At 43.7% G+C, this 24885-nt stretch overlaps 1 protein-coding gene and 1 pseudogene across 3 annotated transcripts in view; one reads left to right on the plus strand and one right to left on the minus strand.

Moving 5' to 3' along the window:
* LOC134481231 (uncharacterized) overlaps positions 1-24885 on the minus strand; it is a 51501-nt gene that overhangs the window by 16817 nt on the left and 9799 nt on the right. The window contains exon 1 of one of the 3 annotated variants that reach the window (XR_015634468.1): positions 2824-3534. Coding sequence is in view for 1 of the 3 variants with exons in the window: in XM_087579616.1 (XP_087435742.1) it covers positions 2824-2961 (138 nt within the window). In the remaining 2 variants the exon portion in view is untranslated. Of the gene's footprint in view, positions 1-90; positions 179-2823; positions 3535-24885 lie in introns of those variants that run through there. The other 2 variants (XR_015634469.1, XM_087579616.1) reach the window with 2 other exon arrangements.
* LOC148001967 (partner of Y14 and mago pseudogene) lies at positions 15423-16031 on the plus strand (annotated as a pseudogene).

Below are 24885 nucleotides of genomic sequence, written 5' to 3' on the forward strand. Positions count from 1 at the left end.
CCTCCAGTAGGCTTCTCTGCTTTAACAAGTGGCTCTCAAGCTGGTCCTGTTGCAGAGCCCTACTCATAAGGTTTTTGACTGGAGACTTACCCTAAAGCCACCAGCTAGCTAGCACACTGAATTAATGTCTCCATCTCCTGGCTCAGTGTTGCTGATGCATGCCATTTCTGCTGACTCTGGAGAGCAGAGCTGTCGGCGCCAGCACCGACACGGTACCGAGAATCGGGCGAAAGCCTACAGGATGAAAGAAACACACATACACACACACAAGTTATCGTGTCAAGCCAGGAGAGGAAGAGAGGAAAAGAGAGAGAGAGAGAGTGGAAGAGCGGAAGGAAGAGTCAGACAATTCACACTGAAATCATCACTCACTGATTTAATGTAGAAAACCTGCCTTTAATAAAGCATTAAGTGATTGTAAAATTTGAGGACTAGTAGTATCTAAAAAAAAAAACGAAAACTTTTAATCAATTGTAAAACCACAAGCCACACATTGGCTATCAGTATATTAATTGAAAGCTTGATTTTTAACATTTAAAAACAATGGCAACAACACGTAATTTAATAGTCTGTGTTGAAGCTTGGGGAACTGAAGAGAATAAACAAGTGATCCAATCGTACATGTAGCCTTTTCATTAGATGAACCACCTATAAATACACTAAGCGCATTTTCTATGGGTTGCATGCACAAATGTACAGGAAATACAAAAGAATGCAAGGAGTAAAATTATCAATTTTGCCTGAAATTTGTATATGTAATAGGCCAAATATTAGTATTTTGTAATAACCAATTTGATTGCTGTTTGGAATAAGGTATGTTTCACCAGGTTTCTTTTTAAAATACTTCCATGACTCTAGCCTACAATTTTGTACTAATGACAAAAGCTTTATCTTCAATGAGGATAACAAAGGTAAGTCCTCTGGTAAGGTGAGGTACTTTGGCAATTAACATATCCTTAGAAGCTTAAAATTAGTTTCAAATATTCTTTTCTGGAGTAGTGTAACAGCTACTCCCCAAATATTAAAGCTCATTTTGAGAGCAAAGATTTGTAGTAAAAATTTCCATATACACTGAAAGATTCAAAGTTCTAACTTCTTACATTGAAGAAGCAAAAAAATTACATAATAAGGCTATTAGCCATTCTTTTGTAAAAATTTTTAATGATATCACTTTATGGGCTCTCTAAAATTATAAGCAAGCTCACAAAATAAAAACAATCGCCAGGATGTAAACAAACTGCATAAAAACAATCCTCTAAATCTGTCTTGAAATGGCGGTTGAAGTAAGCAAACAAGCTCTAATGCTCTCACAAGTTCTAAAACCTCATCAATCCTTCGTAAATCTTGTAACAATCTCTACCTGTTTGATTTTTTCTCAATTATAAATAAGTTTGAGTTAGTCAATGAAACACTGGCAATCCTTAATCACAATCCTTAAATTCTCCTTGTAACACCAGAGCACAACCACAAGGTCACCTGAGTTCTGAGTAGTGACTAGGCAGCTGTCCTTGGGGCAGTGGAATTAGCATTAAAATACAGATAACTTCAGGGCAAACCACAACTTTGGAAAGCAAAACTTAACCTCTAACAAACTAGTCTCCAAAATTCAGTCTCCAAAACACCGAGTCTATCCTTCATGCTACAAAGTTTGACTGCCAATTCCTACATATGAACGCACGATCATGCGGTCTCCAATACCTCAACAAAGAGACATTGTCCTAAATTCTTTTAGAAGCCTGGTTTCTAGAGTACGGATTCTATAAAAATATTATCTCAATTTAGACCTGTTTCCCTAGGTTGGCTCATGCCACATGTTGTCCAGAATGACTCCATCCAAATTACCAGCTTTATGTCAACTTTCTGTCACCAATATTATACCTTTTTAATCATATCCAATAACTTAAAAGCCAATAGTCCATAACCAAGGCATGTAGAGCACATTTATACATTTAAAACCAATCAGAAACAAAATTGAAGTTGCTACACCTATCTTTAATATTTAGACCAATCACCATTTTTACTTTTCTAGCTATGATTTTAAGAGAAGCACCTTGTCACCTGCTAAGTCTCATAATAAGTCAGGGATTTTTCTAAAAGAAACAACCATCCGCTCCCTTAACATAGAAGCTGAGGAGCTGTTGGTGCCTTTAAGATCAGCTCGTGGAGACGCTTAGCCCCCGGGCAGCTTCTCCAGCTGACCTATGCTCCAAGCTACAGGTGCAGGGCTCTAAAGGTCGATTGAAACTGCTTTTCACTCATTTGTTCCTTCTCGAAAGGAGTTAAAACCAAAACAAGGTGTGAACGATTGACAGATAAAGTCTTTACCATTTTTCCTTTTGAACATGAAACATAAAACATCTAAACAACGAGAAACAAAAACCACAGACATAAACTGACAGACATGGACAGCTTGGTGCACCAAGGACAGACAATAGACATAAAGGGAAAAAACTAGATGGTGTCCCACCGAAGGGACACACATATCCTACCTATGGAACCCAGAACCAGAAATAAGCATTTCTCCAATAGGAGCCAGCAGAGAGGCAGGACGTCTCCTGCTGTCCCTCTGTTCGTAGGAGAGCTCTGAAAAGATTTTTCTCTTTCTCCAAAGCATCTGCGGAGAGTCCGGGAGGACTGTTTTTCCCAAACCCATTCTCTCTCATGTCTAGGGTGTAAACTATCTCTAGTCAGGGTCCAAAGACTAAAATATAACTCTAACAGAACGCATATGCAAAAACACTTTACCATGACCTTGTCCCTTTTTTATGACAAGTTTTACTCAGGCTAGCCCAAATCATCCAGGCCTTTTCTGGCCCATCTTACCTCCAATCCGTCCCTTCTCCTATGCCGGCCAGGCTCCAGGGACGTCCCGTAGGTGGTACCCCCTTTCTTCTCCGATCTCAGTGGGACCTCCATTTGTCGGCGCCAGCACCGACACGGTACCGAGAATCGGGCGAAAGCCTACAGGATGAAAGAAACACACATACACACACACAGGTTATCGTGTCAAACCAGGAGAGGAAGAGAGGAAGAGAGAGAGAGAGAGAGAGAGAGAGAGAGAGAGGGGGGGGGGGGGGGAGAGGAAGAGCGGAAGGAAGAGTGAGAGTGAGGAAAAAGAGTGAGAGACTCCTGTAGCTTTATTCACCACTTATATACCCAAGTCTCCAGGTAGAAAATAACTGGGAAGCACAGTGGGAAACCCTGGCTCGTGACTACCTGGCTCATGACTTCGGTAACAAAAGACCAACTAGGAGACCTGAATTAATTAGGGAGAAATCCCAGAAGACCAGCCTAAATCTCAAGGATAAAGGCTGAGGAAGTAAAAGGCAGAAGTAAATTGACCACCACCCAGGTGTGGTCCAGGTGTGTCAGTTCCACATGCATCAGCCGGGCTCAGCAGAGGTCATGCAGTGGAGACACCGGGTGTTACTACTTGGTCTTTTCTTCCCGTGCCGTAAATACAAGGGAGAGGCCTTGAAAGACCCCAGCTTAGCAGCAGTAATGCCATTTTGCAAGGCTGTACTTAAGATGACTGGTTCAGAGAAAGGTTAGAACACTGAGTACACAGCGGCTGCCAAGCAGGATGTGTTTGGTTGAAGGCCTGGCAACAGGACGACTGCGGTTGAGCACCTGACAATGAGAAAAGCCCCGGGAGAGGTCCCACACCCTGGTGGGGGGGCCGAGTCAGCCGTTATGTTTCAGGAAGGTAGCTAAGAAACTTGCCCCTGGGCTGAACCCTTGCCACATTAGAATCCACCAATTATATCCCTGTAACCATGCATCTGCTTCTGTATGCTTGCTTCTGCTCCCCAAAATCCTATAAAAAGCCCATCCTTGGTTCCGTGGGGCACGCCAGTCCCCCGAGTGACTGAAGCGCCCTCAGGTGCCTGTGCCTGTGTATCCCGACAATAAACCAAATAATCTTGCTGATTGCATCCTGTGGTGTCTCGGTCTGGTCATTAGAGTTGGAGGGTCTCCATCCCGAGGGAAAGTTCTCCCTGAGAGCTATTCATTTGGTGCGTTGGCCAGGAAAGGAGATCCTCCACGCAGGGACCACCGACCACCCACTGGGAGGTAAGCCGGCCGGCGTCTGTCTGATTCTGTCTCGTTCTGCCTTATTCTGACTGTTCTGTGAGCACTCAGCCAGGTCTGTTCTGTGAGCGCTCAGCCAGGTTGTTTGGAATTTGGGCGGGACGAAGAAGGAGCTGACGAGCTCGGACTTCTCGCCCCGCAGCCCTGGAAGACGTTCCAAGGGTGTTAGGGGCCCGACTTTTCGGGGCCCAATCTGGGACTCTGGTTAGAGGAGGAGGATCCGGACTTACGGCACCTCTGTCTGTATTTTTGGCTTTCAGAGGGCCCCGGACCTTTGCCACCTCCATCTGACTTTTTGCTTTCAGTTTGGTACCAAAGCCGTGCAGCACGCCTGTCTGTTGTTTGTTTGACTGTTGGTGTTGTTTGTTTTCTCTGTGTCCTAATCTTCCTTAGAACTAACATGGGACAGTCTCTACCTTTGTGAAATCAGAGCCTTCTAAGAAACCTGTCCTCCCGGCAGACCCAAACTCCCCTCTCATAGATCTTCTCTCTGACAGGCCCGGCTGAAACGGAGGAGGCAGAGCCGCTGGCGGGCCACAGTCTGATAAGGGTTTCTCCCCTGTTGCAGGGAGATTGCGCAATAAGCGCTAGGTGATGCCAGATTCAACCTCCCAGACTTTCCCACTTAGACAGGGAACCGGTGGCCAGACCCAATACTGGCCGTTTTCAGCAGCTGACATTTACAATTGGAAACAACACAACCCTTCTTTCTCCAAAGATCCGGTGGCACTCACCGACCTAATAGAATCTGTTTTACTTACCCACCAGCCTACTTGGGATGACTGCCAACAGCTCTTACAGGCCCTCTTAACCTCAGAAGAAAAACAAAGAGTGTTCCTAGAGGCCAGAAAGCATGTTCTGGGAGATGATGGGCGTCCCACCCAGCTGCCTGAGGAAATTGATGCTACATTCCCACTTAAGAGACCAAACTGGGATTTTAATACAGCTGAAGGTAAGGGACACCTACGCCTTTATCGCCAGTTGCTTCTAGCGGGTCTCCGAGGGGCTATACGACGCCCTACTAATTTGGCTCAGGTAAAACAGGTATTACAGGAAGACTAAGTTACAGAGGTTAAAAAATTTACAGGGCTATACATTACAGGATTTACTTAAAGAAGCTGAAAGAAAAAGAAGATAGAGTTCGCAGAGAGAGGGAAGAGAGAGAATTGAGTCGAATCTTGGCCGCCGTAGTTCAGGGCCAAGAAAGGAAGGGAGATGGGGGGAGCTCGAAAGGGGCTGAAGCTGGATAAAGATCAATGTGCCTATTGCAAAGAGAAAGGGCACTGGGCCAGAGAGTGCCCCAAGAAGCCTGGCGGACCCCGAAAGCCTCGACCACGAACCTCCCTCTTGGCTCTAGATAAAGATTAGGGAGGTCAGGACCAGGAGCACCCCCCTGAGCCCAGGGTAACGCTTAAAGTTGGGGGGCAGCCAGTTACTTTCCTGGTAGACACAGGATCCCAGCATTCAGTCCTCACCCAAGCTTCAGTACAACTCAGCGACCGGACGGCCTGGGTACAAGGAGCTACTGGTGAGAAACAATACCGATGGACTACGGACCGCCGGGTTCAGCTGGCTAACGGTAAGGTGACCCATTCCTTCTTACATGTTCCGGACTGCCCGTACCCTCTGCTGGGCCGTGACCTGCTCACCAAACTAAAAGCACAAATTCATTTTGAGGAAGGAGGGGCCCAAATAACTGGCCCCCACAGAACTACCCTTCAAGTTCTAACCCTACAATTAGAGGATGAATATAGACTATATGAACCGGGACAGGACAAGCCACAATCCCTAGAAATAGACACTTGGGTCACGAATTTTCCACTGGCTTGGGCAGAGACTGGTGGGATGGGGTTGGCGCTCCAACAGCCCCCCTTAATTCCAGTCTCCATAAAACAATACCCCCTGTCACATGAAGCTTATCAAGGTATAAGGCCTCACATTACGAGGCTTCTGGATCAAGGCATCCTAGTCCCCTGCCGGTCGCCTTGGAATACGCCTCTTCTGCCTGTTAAGAAACCCGGCACTGGAGATTATAGGCCAGTACAAGACTTGAGAGAGGTCAACAAGAGGGTAGAAGATATTCATCCGACTGTTCCAAACCCTTACAATTTGCTCAGTAACTGTTCATCGATGAGAAACAGGGGTATGCTAAAGGGGTCCTAACACAAAGGTTGGGACCCTGGAAACACCCTGTGGCCTACCTGTCTAAGAAATTAGACCCTGTGGCCTCCGGCTGGCCACCGTGCCTAAAGATGGTGGCTGCTATTGCTGTCCTGATCAAGGACACTAGAAAATTGACTTTGGGACAGCCACTCACCATCCTAACACCCCACACAGTGGAGGCCTTGGTAAAGCAGCCCCCAGACCGCTGGCTCTCTAATTCTCACATGACCCACTACCAAGCCTTGTTACTGGATGCAGAACGGGTTCAGTTTGGGCCCGTAGTCGCCCTCAATCCTGCCACCTTGCTTCCTCTACCAGAGGAGGCAGAACAGCATGACTGCCTACAAATCCTCGCAGAAGTACATGGAACCAGGCCGGACCTATCGGACCAGCCTCTTCAGAATGCTGACCACACATGGTACATGGATGGCAACAGCTTCTTGGCAGAGGGAGAGCAAAAGGCTGGAGCTGCGGTCACTACGGAGGACAAAGTGATTTGGGCGAAAGCCCTGCCTGCTGGTACCTCCGCACAACGGGCTGAACTCATCGCCTTGACTCAGGCGCTCAAGACGGCAAAAGGTAAGAGGCTAAATATATATACAGACAGCCGTTATGCCTTTGCCACGGCACACATCCACGGGGAGATCTACCGGAGGCGGGGGCTGCTCACATCTGAGGATAAAGATATTAAAAATAAGGCTGAAATTCTGGCCCTCTTAGAAGCCCTATTCTTGCCCAAAAGACTGAGTATTATGCATTGTCCAGGACACCAGAAAGGGCATAACCCAGAGGCACGAGGAAACCGGCTGGCCGATGCCACGGCGCGAGAAGCGGCCATGAGCAAACAAATCTTGCCCTTAAATAGCCCAGACCAACCCACGCCCCCACCAGTGGGACAAACCAGTTGGGTTTATGCCCATGAGGACATAGAGCTCCTAAAAAAAAAATGGGGGCCATCTACCACCCTCAACTAAAACAGTGGGTCTACAAAGAAAAGACAGTTATGCCAATAAAAATGACTTTTGAATTGATCTCTTTTCTACATAAATTAACCCATTTGGGGTTTAAGAAGATGAAAACCTTACTAGATCGAGAAGAGATAAATCTGTGTTTTTTAAATCGGGACAAAGAGATACAAAAGGTGACTGAGAGTTGCAAAGCGTGCGCTCAGGGTAACCCGAGAAGGACCATGATTGGACAAGGAGTTCGTCCTAGGGGACACCGTCCCGACATCCATTGAGAAATTGATTTTACTGAAATTAAACCAGGTATATATGGATACAAGTATCTCCTAGTGTTTGTAGACACCTTCTCAGGATGGGTCGAAGCCTTCCCTACAAAGCACGAGACTGCAAAAATGGTCACCAAGAAGCTCCTCGAGGAAATCTTTCTCAGGTATGGCATGCCTCAAGCGTTGGGGTCGGACAATGGGCCCGCTTTCGTCTCCCAAGTAAGTCAGTTGGTGGCCAAATTGCTGGGGATTGAATGGAAATTACATTGTGCCTATAGACCCCAGAGTTCAGGTCAGGTAGAAACATGAATAAAACAATTAAGGAGACTTTATCCAAACTTACGCTTGCAACTGGCTCAAAGGATTGGGTGGCCCTCCTTCCCCTAGTTCTATATCGGGCCCGGAATACCCCGGGCCCCCATGGTCTAACTCCTTTTGAAATAATGTATGGAGCACCACCCCCATTTGTCCATTTCTTTGATTCAAACATTGCTGATTTTGCTGACAGCCCTTCTCTGAGGGCCCATTTACAGGCCCTACAGATTGTGCAGAGAGACGTCTGGAGACCTTTGGCCGCTGCTTACCAGGACAAGCTTGAGCATCCGGTGGTGCCACACCCGTTCCAGATTGGAGACACCGTGTGGGTGCGCAGACACCAGACCCTCTACAACACCACTCAGAAGATTCCCATCGGGAACTACTTCCTGCCAGCCCCAAAAGGCACATACTGGGCCTACAATACCGGACTAACACCCTGCATCTCAGCCACAGTCCTCAACCAATCCTCTGACTATTGTGTATTAATAGAAATTTGGCCCAAAGTCACCTACCATGAATCCGAGTATATATACTCGTTTTTCGAGAGACAGACTCGTTTCCGACAAGAGCCTGCCACCCTGACTTTAGCTTTACTCCTAGGAGGAATCACCTTGGGGGGAGTGGCCGCGGGTATAGGGACCGGGACCACTGCACTCATTGAAACTGGCCATTTCTGTCAGTTACAAGCAGCCATGAATGCAGATCTTTTTTTTTTTTTTTTTATTTTTGTGGTTCTTTTTTTTTCGGAGCTGGGAACCGAACCCAGGGCCTTGCGCTTCCTAGGTAAGCGCTCTACCACTGAGCTAAATCCCCAGCCCCATGAATGCAGATCTTAAAGCTATAGAAGAGTCTGTGAGTACATTAGAAAAGTCCTTAACATCGTTGTCTGAAGTGGTCCTCCAAAATAGACGAGGGCTAGATATGTTGTTCCTCCGCGAGGGTAGATTATGTGCTGCTCTAAAAGAAGAGTGCTGTTTCTATACAGACCATACTAAAATAGTAAGAGATAATATGGCTAAGCTTCGAGAACGCCTGGCCCAAAGACAAAAACTGTTTGATTCCCAACAGGGATGGTTCGAGGGGTGGTTTAACCGATCCCCTTGGTTTCCTACCCTCCTGTCTACCCTGATGGGACCCCTACTTATTCTTCTCCTAATTCTTCTTTTTGGACCCTGCATCCTTAATAGGCTGGTACAGTTCATGAGGGATAGACTTTCAATCATTCAGACCCTCGTACTGACGCAGCAATACCATAGGCTGAGACAACAAGAGACAGAAATTTCTTGACCAAGTCGAGTGAAAGATTTCACTCAAAGTTAACAAAAAAAAATGGGGGAATGAAAGACCCCAGCTTAGCAGCAGTAACGCCATTTTGCAAGGCTGTACTTAAGATGACTGGTTCAGAGAAAGGTTAGAACACTGAGTACACAGCAGCTGCCAAGCAGGATGTGTTTGGTTGAAGGCCTGGCAACAGGACGACTGCGGTTGAGCACCTGACAATGAGAAAAGCCCCGGGAGAGGTCCCACACCCTGGTGGGGGGGCCGAGTCAGCCGTTATGTTTCAGGAAGGTAGCTAAGAAACTTGCCCCTGGGCTGAACCCTTGCCACATTACAATCCACCAATTATATCCCTGTAACCATGCATCTGCTTCTGTATGCTTGCTTCTGCTCCCCAAAATCCTATAAAAAGCCCATCCTTGGTTCCGTGGGGCGCGCCAGTCCCCCGAGTGACTGAAGCGCCCTCAGGTGCCTGTGCCTGTGTATCCCGACAATAAACCAAATCCTCTGGCTGATTGCATCCTGTGGTGTCTCAGTCTGGTCATTAGAGTTGGAGGGTCTCCATCCCGAGGGAAAGTTCTCCCTGAGAGCTTTTCAGCCTCTGTCCAACAATCCCATGACTTCTTAACTGTGGCCATGCAGTTACAAAGCGGCCAGACCCAAATCCAATATGGCACTACATGTTCCCACACCTCGGTACATTTTGCTCTCTTTTACAAACCCATATTTGTAATCTCCCGTGTATCTTACTTTCTTCTGAGCATGTCTCTTTCTCTTAAGCTTCATGATTATGTCTATAATAAAAAATATCTTTAATAAAAGGCTCCAACTCTTCTGATAAACTGTTTAATCCCAAAATTCTTTTCAATATTGAAGCTGGGAATCCTGGATTGTCCTTAGTCAAAGTTCCTAAAATTCCCAGGGAACTCATCAAGTTGCCAAGGTCAGCAGAATGGAGTTGTGTCTCTTTTCCCTCAATGCTGAGGTGTGCTGGCATTTGAGAAGCGGCTTTCGTTGAGAAGTTAGTTCCCTTAGTATACCTGAGGAAAAGGACCAACCTCATCCTGTCAGACACAGGGACACAGAGGAGAAAACTACTTACTAAATTTGATACAATCCTTCCTAAATTCCCCATTGGATCCCACTTATTCCTTTATCATCTGATGTAAGCTGACCTCATGCCTGTCCACTCTTTATCAAAATGGTGTCTACAAAACAATACAAGCAAAACAAAACAAAAAAAAAAAAGCAACAACAACACATTTGCTGGGGCCTCCTGCATTAGCCCTTATTCAAGAAAATTCCTCCACAGACTTCTGTATAGCCACGTTTAAGGGGAGAATTTTTCAACAGAAGTTCCTTCTTACCTGTTGATCCTGGTTTTTGCCAAGGTGACCAAAAAGAAAAAATAAATCTAACCGGACAATCTGTAAGCAGCTGCATCAAGGGAGGGGTTCCTGGAATGTATAAGTACATCAATTCATCGAAGGGATAGTTATCTCTTGTATCCTTTTAAGGTCTTTAGATGACTTATGTTTCAAGGTTATAGTTTTCTAAGTTTGTTTTCTGTCCATTTGATTGACAAATCCATCTGAATTAATTTGATGGGAGGAGCCTATGCTATGTATCTATATTATAGGCCTTGAATAATTCAGACTGTCATGTTTCCACTCAGAGACAGAAATATAATTCATATCTTATTCTTTTGACCAAAAACCATGTAAGGGACTGGAGCGATAGCTTGGTGATTAAGAGGCCCAGTTGCTCATCCACAGCACCCAAGTTCAAGTCTCAGCACCCACTTCATGACTCATAACCATTTGCAGGGTATAAAAACACCTAAATGAAATGTAAAAAACAATGTTATTGATCTTGGTGACACACATACCTTAATCTCAGCATTTGGAAGGCAGAAGCCCAAAGATCTCTGTGAGATTTAGGTCAGCCTAGTCTACAGAGTGAGTCCCTGGATAGCCAGGGCTGCACAGTAAAACCTTGTTCCAAATATATACCTTTAAAAAGCAATGATATTGAAGCTGTAGTAAAAAAAAAAAGTGTCCAACTTCTCCAACAAGGATAAGATGGGACAGATGCACTGCTGAATTATACCAGATATTTTAAGACTTTACACGTGTGTGTGTGTGTGTGTGTGTGTGTGTGTGTGTGATGTACTTGTTATGGAGAGAGTCAATTTATACCTTCGGGAGAGTGAGGTCAAGTGTGTGGGTGCGTGTAGAGTAACGTTTTGTAATTTGTGGATTGCAACCACTTTGTAAGGTTATAGTTAGGGGTCACCAAAGCACAAGGACTCTATTAAAGGGCTACAGCTTTAGGAAGAGTGAGAAGCACTGATATACAGGCTAGAGATCAATATTAAAGGACTTTTTTTTATTGTTAAAAAAGATTCTTTTGAATAGCCAGAGGAATCCTGATCAAAACCACAAATGCTCCCAGTATCACATTACCTAATTTCAAAATTAGACTGAGTCAGGATAATAAAAGGCAGGATTTTATTTAAACGCGTGCATTATGTGTCAATGGAATAGAAGAGAGGACTGAGAAATAACTCATGTAGTTACAGCCATCTGATCCTTACTTAATAAAGGTGTGTTGGAGAACAGGTATTCTTAAACAGGTGATGTCAGGCAAATTGAGTAGCTACACATTGAAGAGTAACACTAGATCCCCGTCTCTCCTGCTCTATGCAAATCAACTCAAAATGGATCAAACTGAGTAACTTAAGACCCCAAAGTATTCTGGAGAGGATATCTTTGCTCAATCATTCATCTAACCCAGATTAATCTCCATCCTATAAAGAAGTAAAGTAGGGAAGGACAGTGTGGCACATTCCAATCCTAACCAGTGTCTGCATAAACAGGCAAACTCTGTGAAGTCTAGGCCATCCCCTTTACATAGCTTGTTTTAGACCATATAGGGCTTTACAGTAAGATCTTATCTAAAAACAAAACCAAAATAAAACAATGATAGCTAATAAACAATATAATTAGATGGGCAAATGATCTGAATAAAAATTTCTGTCTCTCTATCAGTTTCTGTTTCTCTGTGTCTTTGTGACTCTGTCTCTCATATGTGTGCATGTGTGTGTTTCTGTGTGTGTGTGTGTTTCTGTGTGTGTGTGTGTGTGTGTGATTGTGTGTGTGTGTGTGTGTGAGGGTGTGTGTATGAATCGGGCCTGCAGCCAGAACTGGATGCTGGGTAAATATTCTACCACTAAGCCACAATTCCAGCCTTAAACTCCTAAACAGATGTACAGAAAACCAATAAATATGATTTTAGCCACCAAGGGAATACAAACAGAAACTCCACTGAAATTCCATGTCACCTCATGCAAAAGGATGACTCTGTATGTAAAGAAATTTAGATCCTGGCCTGTTGACCCAGGTTCAATTCTTCGAACCAATGTAAAGGTGGAAGAAGGAACCGATTCCATACAGACTCTCTCCAACCCTCAGCTCTGCCCTGTGGTACACATATCCCCTGACATATATATCAGTCACACATCCAAATAGTATTTGTGGTTTTAGTTTTTAATACAGAAATAAATGACTTTACATAGCTTACATAGTTTACATAGCTGGTAGGAATGTGAATTATCATAATGGCTGTAGAGACTAATATGGAGGCTACTGAAGGAATTAAAAACAAAACCACTATCATAATCCATATATACCACTCCTGGTGGATACTCAAGGAAAAATATGGGGTCAGCCTCAGAGTTTATCAGCACATGAACCGATGAAAAATTATTTTTTTTTCAGAAATGCCTGATGTCTAGAGTGTGCCTGTGACTGAGCCTCCAGCTTATGTGGGACTTTGTCCGGGATCCAGACTTCCAATTCCTACAGTACCAGAGAGTACCTTGCAACCACATTTCCAGACCAGGTCAGTACAGGGCCTGAGGTTTGGTTCCAGTTTGCTCAGGTTTCCCTCGAAATACTGCAATTTTGCTTCCAGTGGTATCTGACATCAACATGGGTATGAAATCCTGAAGTCTGAGGTGCCAAAGGTTACTGTCAGGCCTCAAGTCTTCCTTTCTATGTTTCTAGAGGTTACTTTGGGCCTGTAGCTCTGTGTTTAGTCACCTGATTGTAGACAGGCTATCTGGTCTGCAATTGGGTATCCAGTCTCCAACAGGTTTGTAGAATCTGGGGGTGACCAAACTTTTGACTCCATCTGGTCACCTTGGTGCTTAAGGTGTTGCCCCATGCTTGATCCTGTTGGCACATAGCGAGGACTAGATTGCCTCAGTCACTCATCTGAAATCAAAGTCAAATTCCCCCAGTCATCATAGCTGGACTGAATGCAGATCTAAGTTACAGAAACCAAAGTATCCAATACAGAAATAATTGAAATGTCCAAGAAAGAATTTACAGCCTTACTATTCAAAAGAATTGATGATCATAAGGAGTCAAATACATTCATGAATTAAGGAAATATATCTAAAACCTTGTCCAGATAGCCTCAAAAGTAAACGTAATAGTTAACAGAACAGTAGTAGAATTTCAAAATATAGAGGAAAAACTTTGGAAGGAGATTGAATCTTTGAAAACTAAACTAATAAAAATATTTGAAGAGGATGGTCAAACTGGTAGAAACCACAACAAACACTGTCATTAAGAGATAAGATTACTGGATTCAGTCCCCACCTACAAAATAAAAGAAAGGAAAAGAAAAAAAAAAGAGAGATAAGATCATGCACAAGAACAAATCTCAGGCATAGAGGACAAGAGGGAAAATAAGAAGCATAAACAATATTCCAAAGATCCTGGGACACATTAAAGAGTCTAAACCTAAGAATTCATGGGGTATAGCAGGGAACAGCCGAAGTAACATTGATTGGATGAGACAGACTTATATTTCAGTGAAATTCTAGCAGAAATCATCACAAATTTATAGAAATAATTAAGCTTGCAAGTATAACATCCATGTAGAAATACAAACAGACAGAACCAGAGAAGAAATTCTCTGTGACATACAATCAGGATGTCAAAAATACAAAATAAATAAATAATTCTAGCCAGGCAGTGATGGTGTATGCCTTGTGTTTAATCCTACCATTTGTGGGACAGAGGCAGGCAGATCCCTATGAGTTCAAGGCCATACTGGTCAAAAGATCGAGTTCCAGGAAAACTAGAGCTCCACAGTAAAACCCTGTCTTAAAAAAGAAAGGAAGGAAGGAAGGAAGGGAGAAAAGAGAAGGAAAGAAAACTAAAAGAAATAATCCTAAAAGCAGCATACAAGAAAACAACAGCTAACAAAGAACTGAACCTTGAAGCTGTGTTATGCTCTGGGAGCTAGAGATCTGAGATTAATGTCCTAACTTCCATCTCATCTCCAGCCAGGAGTGGGTGGGAGCAAAGTCCTTCACTTCAAAGCTCAAGCTTGCTCCTCTGGTTAGGCAGCTGCCTTGTTCCTGAGATTCATGCTAGGGGCTTCTGTATTTAATATTCCTGTAACTCTCCCTCCTTGGTATTTCTGCAGCTGGGTTTGAATACGCAAAGGCCGTCAAACCTTGTATTCCTCTTGAAGTATTCCTGGATTAGAAGTTAACTCAGAGCACACCAAGCAATTAGTAGTAATCAGCTGAGCTATTTACAGGTATACATGTAGAGTCTTTCCTGAATTATGAAGTGCATATGGGCTCTCAAATGTTGAATAGAGAAGTGGCCATCTGTCTATCCACCCTGTCTTCCCCATTGGTTATCAGGATCATATGCAATCTGAGTGCCCTGGCTTCTTAGATGTTTTCCTGACTCTAGAGTCTCCATTGTCTGGTGTTATTCCCATATGCTGGGAAGAACTCAACTGTGTTCTGAAGGATACACAGGGTTTGTGGAAGGAGATGAATATGAATGAGCCTTCTAGATATAGAACAAGGGGGCACCTGGGAAGAAGCAGATCTGGCTGAAGAAAAGTGTTCTTCAGGCATCCGTCATGTCAGTGACATAAGGTGGTGGAAATTAAGAAGGTAGCCTGAGCAAGGTTTCCCTGTAGAGACAGTGGGTTATCTAGAAGACAGCTAGAATTTTTAACCCAGAGGCCAGGGAGTTGTTCTAAGTATATCCTCTCCAAACTCACTCTATGGTGCCTGCATTAGGTTTAAAATGGACCTAACTCATCCACTAGACAGCAACAATGATGCATATAAAAGGCCTAGTCTACTTGAGTTCTGAAACTCAAAACGAGCCAACACAATTCCAGATCCAACCCAGGTCACCTAAAAAGCAATTTTAAAAAGGAATGAATGCTGCCATTTATCAAGAGCTTAAAAGCAGGACAATTCCACTTATTACCCCTAGAAATTCATTTTTTGGGTTCGATGGCAACTCTCTATGTAACTGACGAGACCAGCGGCAACTACACTGCCTCAACCCAGAGACCCGATCGGACAAGGCACAAGCAGCGGAGGGTCAAAGAAGGATACGTGCTCCAAGAATCCCAGCCTATGAAAACAAGTATGTGAAGTTTTTCAAGAATAAACCAGAACTTCCCCCAGGGCAGTGCCCTGATGCCACCACACAGGTCACCCCATCCAGACCTGACAGTGGTGAAGCAGGCCTCTCCAAGACAGACAAATGCAACCTGAAGGAGAAGAGGAGCCAGCCACAGGAGAAAGATGCAGAGGCCTTGAGCAGGACCCTTGATAAGGTGTCTGTGGGACACTCAGCCCAGACACCCAGTGCTCACCATGGCCCCCAAGCCACATCTCTAGCTGCCTTCCATGCACCCGATTCTGCTGCTACCACAGAGAAAGCCAAGAAGATCAAGCACCTAAGGAAGAATCTGATAGGTGGAGGAGCTGCAGTAGCACTTCCAGGCCGGGAAGTTCAGCAGAGAACAGCTGAAGAAGCTGACATGGCACAGAGTTCTGGAGGAGGAGCTGGAGGACTTGGAGTTGGGCCTCAGGCTTCAGGAATAGTGGAGTGGACTGAAGAACAAACCATGGGGTGCTCTGGGGTCCAGGGAGCATGGGCCACAACAGTCAGGAGGGGCACTCCCATACTGGCTCACTTTCCCCTCCTGTGGCCTGACTCTGTCCGCTAGAGGCTAGGATCTCTCTTCTTCATCCCTTCTCCTTCTCAGCTCCCATTTTTGAACTTTTCCCTTCTATCCCATTGTTCACAATCTCAGTGATGACCCCAGATACCTCTGCTGCTGATATAGGTGTCTTGTTGAAAAGGAACCCTGAGAGGGTGGGAGTCTGTCAGGGATCTGAGACTGAGGGTACAAGGAGTACCCAAGATTTGGAGTCTTAGTTCCTGTTCAGTGTTTATGAATAACTTCTGTGGCCACCAAAACCACCACCATCTCCACCAACTCCTCCTCCTCCTCCTCCTCCTCCTCCTCCTCCTCCTCCTCCTCTTCTTTCTCCTCCTCCTCCTTTTCATCTTTTATTTAAGAATGTAAGAATAAATTCAAGTAGATGACAAAAAAAAGTTCACTTACTGTTTGTAGCAAACCTATGTCCTGTTGAGATATAGTGGTTTCCATAGATTTATTTATTCGCTTGTATTTGTTTGTTTCTTTGTTATTATGGCCACAGGTGTTTTGCTTGCATGTATATCTGTGCAATAGTGTGTGTGCCTGGTGTGTAGAAAGATCAGAAGAGGGCATGAGATCCCTGGGACTAGAGTTATGGAGTGTTGAGAGCTGCCATGTGGGTACTAGGGATCCAAACCAGGTCTTCTGAAAGAGCAGCCACTGTGCTTAACTGCTGATTCATTTCTCCAGCTCATTTCCATATTTCAAATACAGAAAAGAGGAACTCTTTTGATTAACCATCCAGGTAGACAAGGCCAAACAACGACCACACCCAGATTCCTTTTTCCAGTGTATAGGCTCTGAACTTTTGTTTTGTTTTGTTTTGTTCTGTCTCCAATGACATGTGAAGGGACAGCCTGTATCTCTTAAGCTGAGAAGGGCCTGAATACATAGCCCTATTTTTATTGAAGCAGGGAATTTTGGGCGCTCCTACCCTAGAAATCTGTCAATCTGAGCTTCTTCAAGATCTGATCAACTTGTGAGGAATTAACCCAGCACCATTGGTCACAAATTCATTTTTTCAGTATTTTTTTCATTTATTGAATATTTTTACTTACATTTCAAGTGTTATTTCCTGTCCTGGTTCCTGGACATAAGCCCTCTATCCCATCCCCCTTCTTCTATAATGGCGTTCTCCACCCAATCCCCCCCCCCCAATACACCTACACTGGGGAATCCAGCCTTGGCAGGACCAAGGGCCTCTCCTTCCATTGGTGCCCAACAAGGCCATCCTTTGGTACATATGCAGCTGGAGCCATGGATCAGTCCATGTATAGTCCTTGGGTAATGGTTTAGTCCCTGGGAGCTCTAGTTGGTTGGCATTGTTATTCTTATGGGGTTGCAAACCCCTTCAGCTCTTCCAATACTTTCACTATTTCCTCCAATGGGAAGGCCAGTCTCAGTTCAATGTTTGCTGCTAGCATTCACCTCTCAAGAGGCAGGACCACCGAAATGCAGATGTTTCATTCCTTGTTAAAAGGGAGAACAAATATATTCATAGGTGGGGATATGGAAGCAAAAGGTTGGAACAGACACTGAACAAATGATCATTCAGAGACTGCCCCACATGGGTATATATGTGTGTGTGTGTGTGTGTGTGTGTGTGTGTGTACACACACACACACACACACACACACACACATATATATATACATATATATATATATATATATATATATATATATATATATATACACACATATATATTGCAACCAAAAGTAGATAAGATTGATGAAGCTAAGGAGTGCATGAAGACAGGAGCCTGCTATAGTGATCTACTGGGAGGCACAGATGAACCATGTCAATTATAGAGGTGAATGCTAGACACACAGACACACACACACAAACACACACATACACACATACACACAAACTCACACAAATGAACACACACTCATATAAACACATAAACACACACACATACTCACACATATACCCACACACCCTCTCAGACACCAACACAAACACACATGCACACTCACACAGACAGAGACACACATATACACTGACACACACACACATACACAAACACTCACTCACACACTCATACACTCATTCACACACAGACACACAGACACACACACACACATACACACATACACATGCACAGACACTCTCACACATACAAACACACACACACTCACACATACATAAACAGACATAGACACACAAACACACACACTCGCATACATCCACAAAAACACACACACACAAACTCACACACTCACTCACACACACATAGACACACACACAAACGAACACACACACATACACACACATAAACACACACACATACACACATACATATACACATGTAAACACACACACATACTAACACACAAACTCTCTCACACACCCACACATTAACCCTTACACACAGATTCACACACACACATATACTGACACACTCGCACACAAATACAAACACACACACGCATACACACACACCCCCTCACACACAAAGGAAACTAAGTTTTTATCCAGCAGGTTTCCTGTTCAGTGAGGAATTAGTGGGAGCTATGATGTGTACAAGTCTCTTAGACTCCAGCAGGCTGTGCTGTCCTGGCCTGTACTTATTTCCACTTCAGAAAATCTTTCTAAGCAGATACTTGCTGGTCCTACCTGAGTTACAAACTTTGCACAGATAACCTAAACAACACAACACCAAATTCCCCAGAGAGAGGATTTGAAGAAAAGCCTTCAGTAAGCTTTATGTTGACTCATCATAGGCCCCTCACTAAAACTACCCTGCTGCCTTCATAGAAGACCTTGGAAGCATCAGAGGAAGACAGTGACTCAATGCCAGTTTTCAGGAACTTTTCGTAACATTATAGTTCACGTGATATTAAAACAACCTCAATATCAGTCAGAAGGAGAATAATGAAATAAACGACAGTGACTTTTCTGAACTACAACTTTCTGTACAGGACTGAGAGGGAATCTATCCTGAAAGAATGCCAGGCCAACGATATAGTCAGGAAAACAATGTCAGCAGAGGGATGCACACTATAAGATTCCATGTAAGATCATGGTGAAGCCAATAAGACAAACCAGGATCTTCAAGGGGGATACCTCTACTCAGGTAAAGTGAAGAAATCTAAGCCTTATTTTTAAAATAGTTGAATGGCTAAAGAATGTGTTGAGACAAATAAGAGAGGGGGCTCTACCTGGAACTGGACAAGTAATGCAAAGACTGCTGGCCAGCACAAAATAGGAAGCTGAAGGTTTGCTGAGAGACCTAGGCTAAAAGGTCTAAGTTAGTGAATGACTGGACAAAATTAGATGTCATTATCTGGCGTCCCCAAATACCCACAAATTATAGGTCACCACAGCAATGTACACACACACAAACACACACACACACACACACACACACACACACACAAACACACACACACACACACACACCAAAAATCAGAAGTTGGCAGAAAACAATGAAGTTTGCATCATGCTGGAGGAACAACATAAAATAGACTACTCAAAGCAGGTATTTTAAGAATATCTACTCAGCTCTTTTTCCCTAGAGGAATAAAAGGGCCTAGATAGCACTCTTCTTGATGAGAATGGGGGTATATATGGATAACTTTGTTCTTGAAGTCTCAAATCTCTCATGCCAATTCTCTGCGTTTGAGAACCCCTTTCCACATCCCTGCTCTTCCAACCAGCTTCAGAGTATAAGGACAAGATATGAACTCTCTAGCAACACCCAAACAAAACAGGACTGACATGCTGCTACTCAGGCACTGTCTGGTACCCAAGATTTAGGAAGCATGAAGAGATGGTCTTGATATACAGGGAAAACGGGGGAGAAAGTACAAATCCACCAAAAGAGGACAATGAGAACCATTTCTTTAGCATTTCCACCAGGCTCTCCTCCTCGCAAACTACTATCTTCCTGGAATCTCACAGGATCCCTGTAAAGAAAATGAGCTCCAGGCTTTTGCTTCATCCCTCAAAGCCCTGTGCAAGTCTAAAGAGGGGCTCCCACATAGCACCCTCCACACATAATGGCATGTAGTGCTGTGATGTGTGATCAACCTATCTCCCTTAATAAATTGCAGATTTTCAAAGAGCAGGAGCATTTGCTTTCCAAACATGAAGTTTCTTGAAAAAGGGCTATCTCCACAGAAAGCCTTGTAAATGATTACATAAATGAACACTTGGATGGGACACAGATCAGTACATGTAACAGTAATGGACAGTTACATTGGTTTGTCTATGTTTATGATAAGACATGAGGACAACCTGTCCCTGAGGCCTAACCCTACCTGCTGTTGCTTGGCTCTGGGGACACAGATGTAATTGCTGGCCTCCTCACTGAACTTCTTTGCTTTCTCATAGGATGCTGGCAGTTTAGTCTGCTCCACCAGCAGTTGTCTGTTCTCATTCAGCAAAATCCTTATATTGTTCTTCAATTGAGTCCATTCACGCAGGAGCTGGAAGTGCGTGTTGCTGAACCACAAACAATAAACGTCAAATTCCAGGAAGCTTCTATTTGCCTGTCACTCCTGCAAGTACAATCATCCCTTCAAGGGCCCTCATCTACAGACATCAACAGGCTAGAGCCACAGTATACAAGTTAGCACCAATTAGAGGAGCCAAATCCAGAGGCCACATTCACTGTGAATCAAAGTACTCCTGAAAATCCTGATACTAAGATGTTTTATATACATCAAGGTAGAAGAATTGGACCATATGGGTGCTCATATGTCCATAGTATGCTAAAACCATCTGCAAGTAGAGGGAGGGCAAATCCCCTCTGATGGATGATAGAAGACCTAATAGCTATACAATCTTTGCATGTGTATCTCATGGACCACAGAGAACCTGTCAGTGTCCTAGAAGTTCAGAGTTGATTGATATTCCCATCATGGTGCAAATCTTTTCTATGTAGAGGAGCGAACGTTAATGGGGAAAATAACAATTGGAGGGTCTTCTAAACTCTTCACATGTAGGACCACTGAGTCCTAAAGTTACAAATCCAAGACCCTGTGCCAGGAGGCAGGCTTTCCTGTTAAGAGTCAGACACTATAGAGCCAGAGCCCTGATTTTGTTCAAAGTCATATAGGACAGAAGCACTCCCTGCCTAGTGCTGGGTTCTCATCTCTCTCAGGGACTCACCGGTAGGAACTATTCACTTGTATGAGCTCCTTGTACCTCTCCATGGCATAACTTATTGAGTTGGTCACCATTTGCATAGCCATCATTCTCATCTCATGTTCAGATTGAAGTATTAGCAATTCGAGATCCAGCCTGTCTTAGGGCATGGCCCAAGGAACAAATAACTGTGTGAATTCATGATTTCAGAATTAGGTGAAATGTAAATAAGAAATATCCATTAAAAATTCAAATTTAAGAGTGGGGAGGGAAGAATGTGGCAAACACAAAGACCAGAGCAAAACCACAACAGTGAGACAACATCAATTCTTTCAAGGAAATATTTCTACGTGAATCAGCAAACATTTCTTTTGAAATAAGGACTCTTTAAAAGGCTGTGGAGATATGGTTCTGCAAAGACTCCTCTGTACTAGAGTGGGTGGAGCCTGTAAAATGCCTGTTTAGGAATAACAAATGTCCAGAATTTATTACCACAATCACCATTTCTAGGTCACAATAAACGGTCCCTGATAGCTAAAAAAAAAAAGTAAAGTCAAAAAATAAATGAAGTTCAAATCAGGCAAAAAAAGATTACCTGAAATCAGACTATTGACTTGATTACTTAAAACCAATTTATGGCACATACTTGCTCCTTTGAACTGTGTCCTATTTGTGCTGATTAAACTTATTATCCTGAGCACAGGACAACAGAGCCAGGTTACCAGGTCCAAGGAGCTGACTGTCAAGAGTTGGCCAGGTAAGCATGAAGGCATTGACTAATTCTGTAAGAAGTTTCCTCCAGTCTGTGCCACAGCCTTGGGTCCAACAGATAGTTATGATGACATTTCTTTTGTTTTGAAAGCAGGGATTCTCAAACCTTGCTTGCTATTGTTACATGAATTCCCAGAGGGCATAACTACTTAGACAGGGAAGACTACTTTGTAACCCCTCCTTCCCTCAGGAGAGTCCTATCTACCACCAAAGTAAATAGAAGGTGCAAAGAGTTCTGTTGGTCCATGTGGGCTTCCACGCTATCATGACCTGCAAACTGTCCATCAGACAGATCCTCAGATCCCATCAAAGGTCCCAGTCTCCAGGTCCTGAGCAAAACACCCAGAAATACGTTCATATAAATACATACCAACCCATATACAAACACAATTAGAATGCCAACTACTTCCATGGAGATGCCATAGAATCAGTGTATAGTGAACAAAATCAGAGTAAATGAGTGATGGCATGCAGGAATTTCATTCCCTCACTTAGATGCATCAAGTCTAACCAGGTCCTTCCAGCTATTGACAGAACTTCTGCTTATCCAAGGAGCTCAGGGTCAAGTAAAAAGGAGGTTGACCCTAAACACACAGCACCTAGCTTATCTCACAAGCCAATGCCTGCCAAGTCTCCTCAAAATCCAGGATGAGAGGTGAAACTCTCTCGTGATATGAGGAAATCTTGGGTTAGCAGAGACAGAGCACAAGACAGCGAACAGGTTACTGGGCATAATGACTACCTGTAGTCCCAATCATCATAGATATAAAGGTCCAGGATTTGATAAAGTTCATGCCTCTCGAATTTACATTTCTGGATTTCAAATTTGAGTTCCTACAGTTCCTTTAGATGCTTCTCTTGCTTACTGATGACATTTGGGGATGATGCCCTCCTACCAAAACCTGTAGATAGATAAACCCAAGTGAATTTGCATATTTGATGGCCCATGGGAGGAAAAGAGCATTCTGAATCCCAAAAGGAGGTTGAGGAAGAGGAAATGGTAGAGACTAGGTGAATGCCTGAAACAGCAGAAAAGCTTTCTTCGAGCTGGATTCCTTTTTTTTAAGATTTATTTATTTATTTTGTATATGAGTACACTGTTGCTGTCTTCAGACACACCAGAAGAAGGCATCAGATCCCTTTACAGATGGTTGTGAGTCACCATGTGGTTGCTGGGATTTGAATTCAGGACCTCTGGAAGAGCAGTTGGTGCTCTTAACCACTGAGCCATCTCTCCAGCCCTCGAGCTGGATTCTTAAGCTACGTCCCTCTTTCCAACCTCTAATGCCATACATGTGCCAAGCTCACTATTATAGAATCCCTCGCCCTGAAACGTATAACCTGACTCAGACATAAACATGTGGGACATTGTTATCTCATATCAGATGTGGTGCAGGTAAATCCTGGAGTTCATAATGTTTAGCACCATCAAACTCTAGTCATATGTGTTCCAGCCCAAAGTGTCTAAGACCTAAACTCATGACTAGGGGTGCATCTTTCCTTGTTCTTGTCATCAGAGACTTATGTAACCTACAGTAATCTAGAGGATGAAGTGCTTTAACTCCCAACCATGGATGGTCACATTGTTAATCTCACAGTGCCTTCCTCTGCCATTCATTGACACAATTAAAAAGCTTCTAGAAAAGAAACTGAAGGCTTACCAATTTCTGACTTTCTCTCAAATTAATAATCAGGAACTCCTGACTCTTGGTTTGCCTTTGAGAAATCCTAAGGCTCATGCTTGTAAGGCCTAGTCTTAGAAGGCACATCTCAAACCTACCTCCTCAAGGAAGTTCCCCAACTCTGCCCAGGACTCAGCAAGCCTTCCCCAGAATGATTTCATCCTTCCTGTTTTACTAGACAGGAAGTCAGCTTCCTTCTTCCTTGGTGTGGTCTCTCCTTGATCTCCACTCTCCTTCCAAAATAGCCTGAGCAGCTGGCAAAACATGCCTGTTTGTGAGCCCAAAGGGAACTGAAGGAATTTCCCAAAGGCAGTTGGTGTCACCACAACACAATCACAGAAGATTCTAGGGATCTCTTAGATACAATAGATTGTCCAATGAAGGGCTTACTGATGATGTCACTGGGAAGTTCTATGGCCTACCTGCTAACTAGCTTTCCCCAAATTGATCAATTTCTGTGGGGGCCCTTTCCTGCAGTCTCTAATGTGTCACCGGAAATACCGTTTGGCAACAACTATTCCAAAGCTAGATATTTCTCTTTCTTTCAAAAGTCATCAATGCTTTTGCTGGGGAGAATGGCTTACATCCCTGAATTGGATAAGAGATTTTTTCTTAGCACCCAAATCTCTAGGGACCATGGATGAGGGAGATTTTTCTACCACCTTAGACAATGGATGTGATATACATTTCTATTCCCAAGGGTTTCCCTTTTTCTGGAGGCCAATATCTTTCTTCTATACTTTGATTGTGTAAAACCTGGAAATATTTGCTTACTGTGCAGTCCTTCACACCTTGACATTGTTTCATTTAGACATCCATGTATTCCACAAAATCAATGGTCTATAATCCTATTTTTTTGTAATAAAACTCCCTTTTCTTGGGAATATAGGGATCAACTACAGGGCATATATAAAATTATAAATTTCTGTGCCTTTTATTTACTAAGTTGGACATCCTCACTTTTTGAAACACAACAAGACAATTAAATTGGACATCAGTGAGCAAACGTCAACCTGGACCTTGTGTTACTACATTGTAACGACATAGCCATCACTTCTCCAATACCATTCTTCCTGAATTTCCAAGTCCTATCATAAGGATATTGGGGGCTGCACTGTGATCTTTTACTCATATCACACATAAAAATCAGGAGGATGGGCACGGAATGGAAATGCCTAAGGTCAGGTTAAA

The sequence above is a fragment of the Rattus norvegicus genome, chromosome 12 (genome assembly GCF_021556685.1).
Source record: "Rattus norvegicus strain SHRSP/BbbUtx chromosome 12, alternate assembly SHRSP_T2T, whole genome shotgun sequence".
Classification (NCBI taxonomy): Eukaryota; Metazoa; Chordata; class Mammalia; order Rodentia; family Muridae; genus Rattus; species Rattus norvegicus.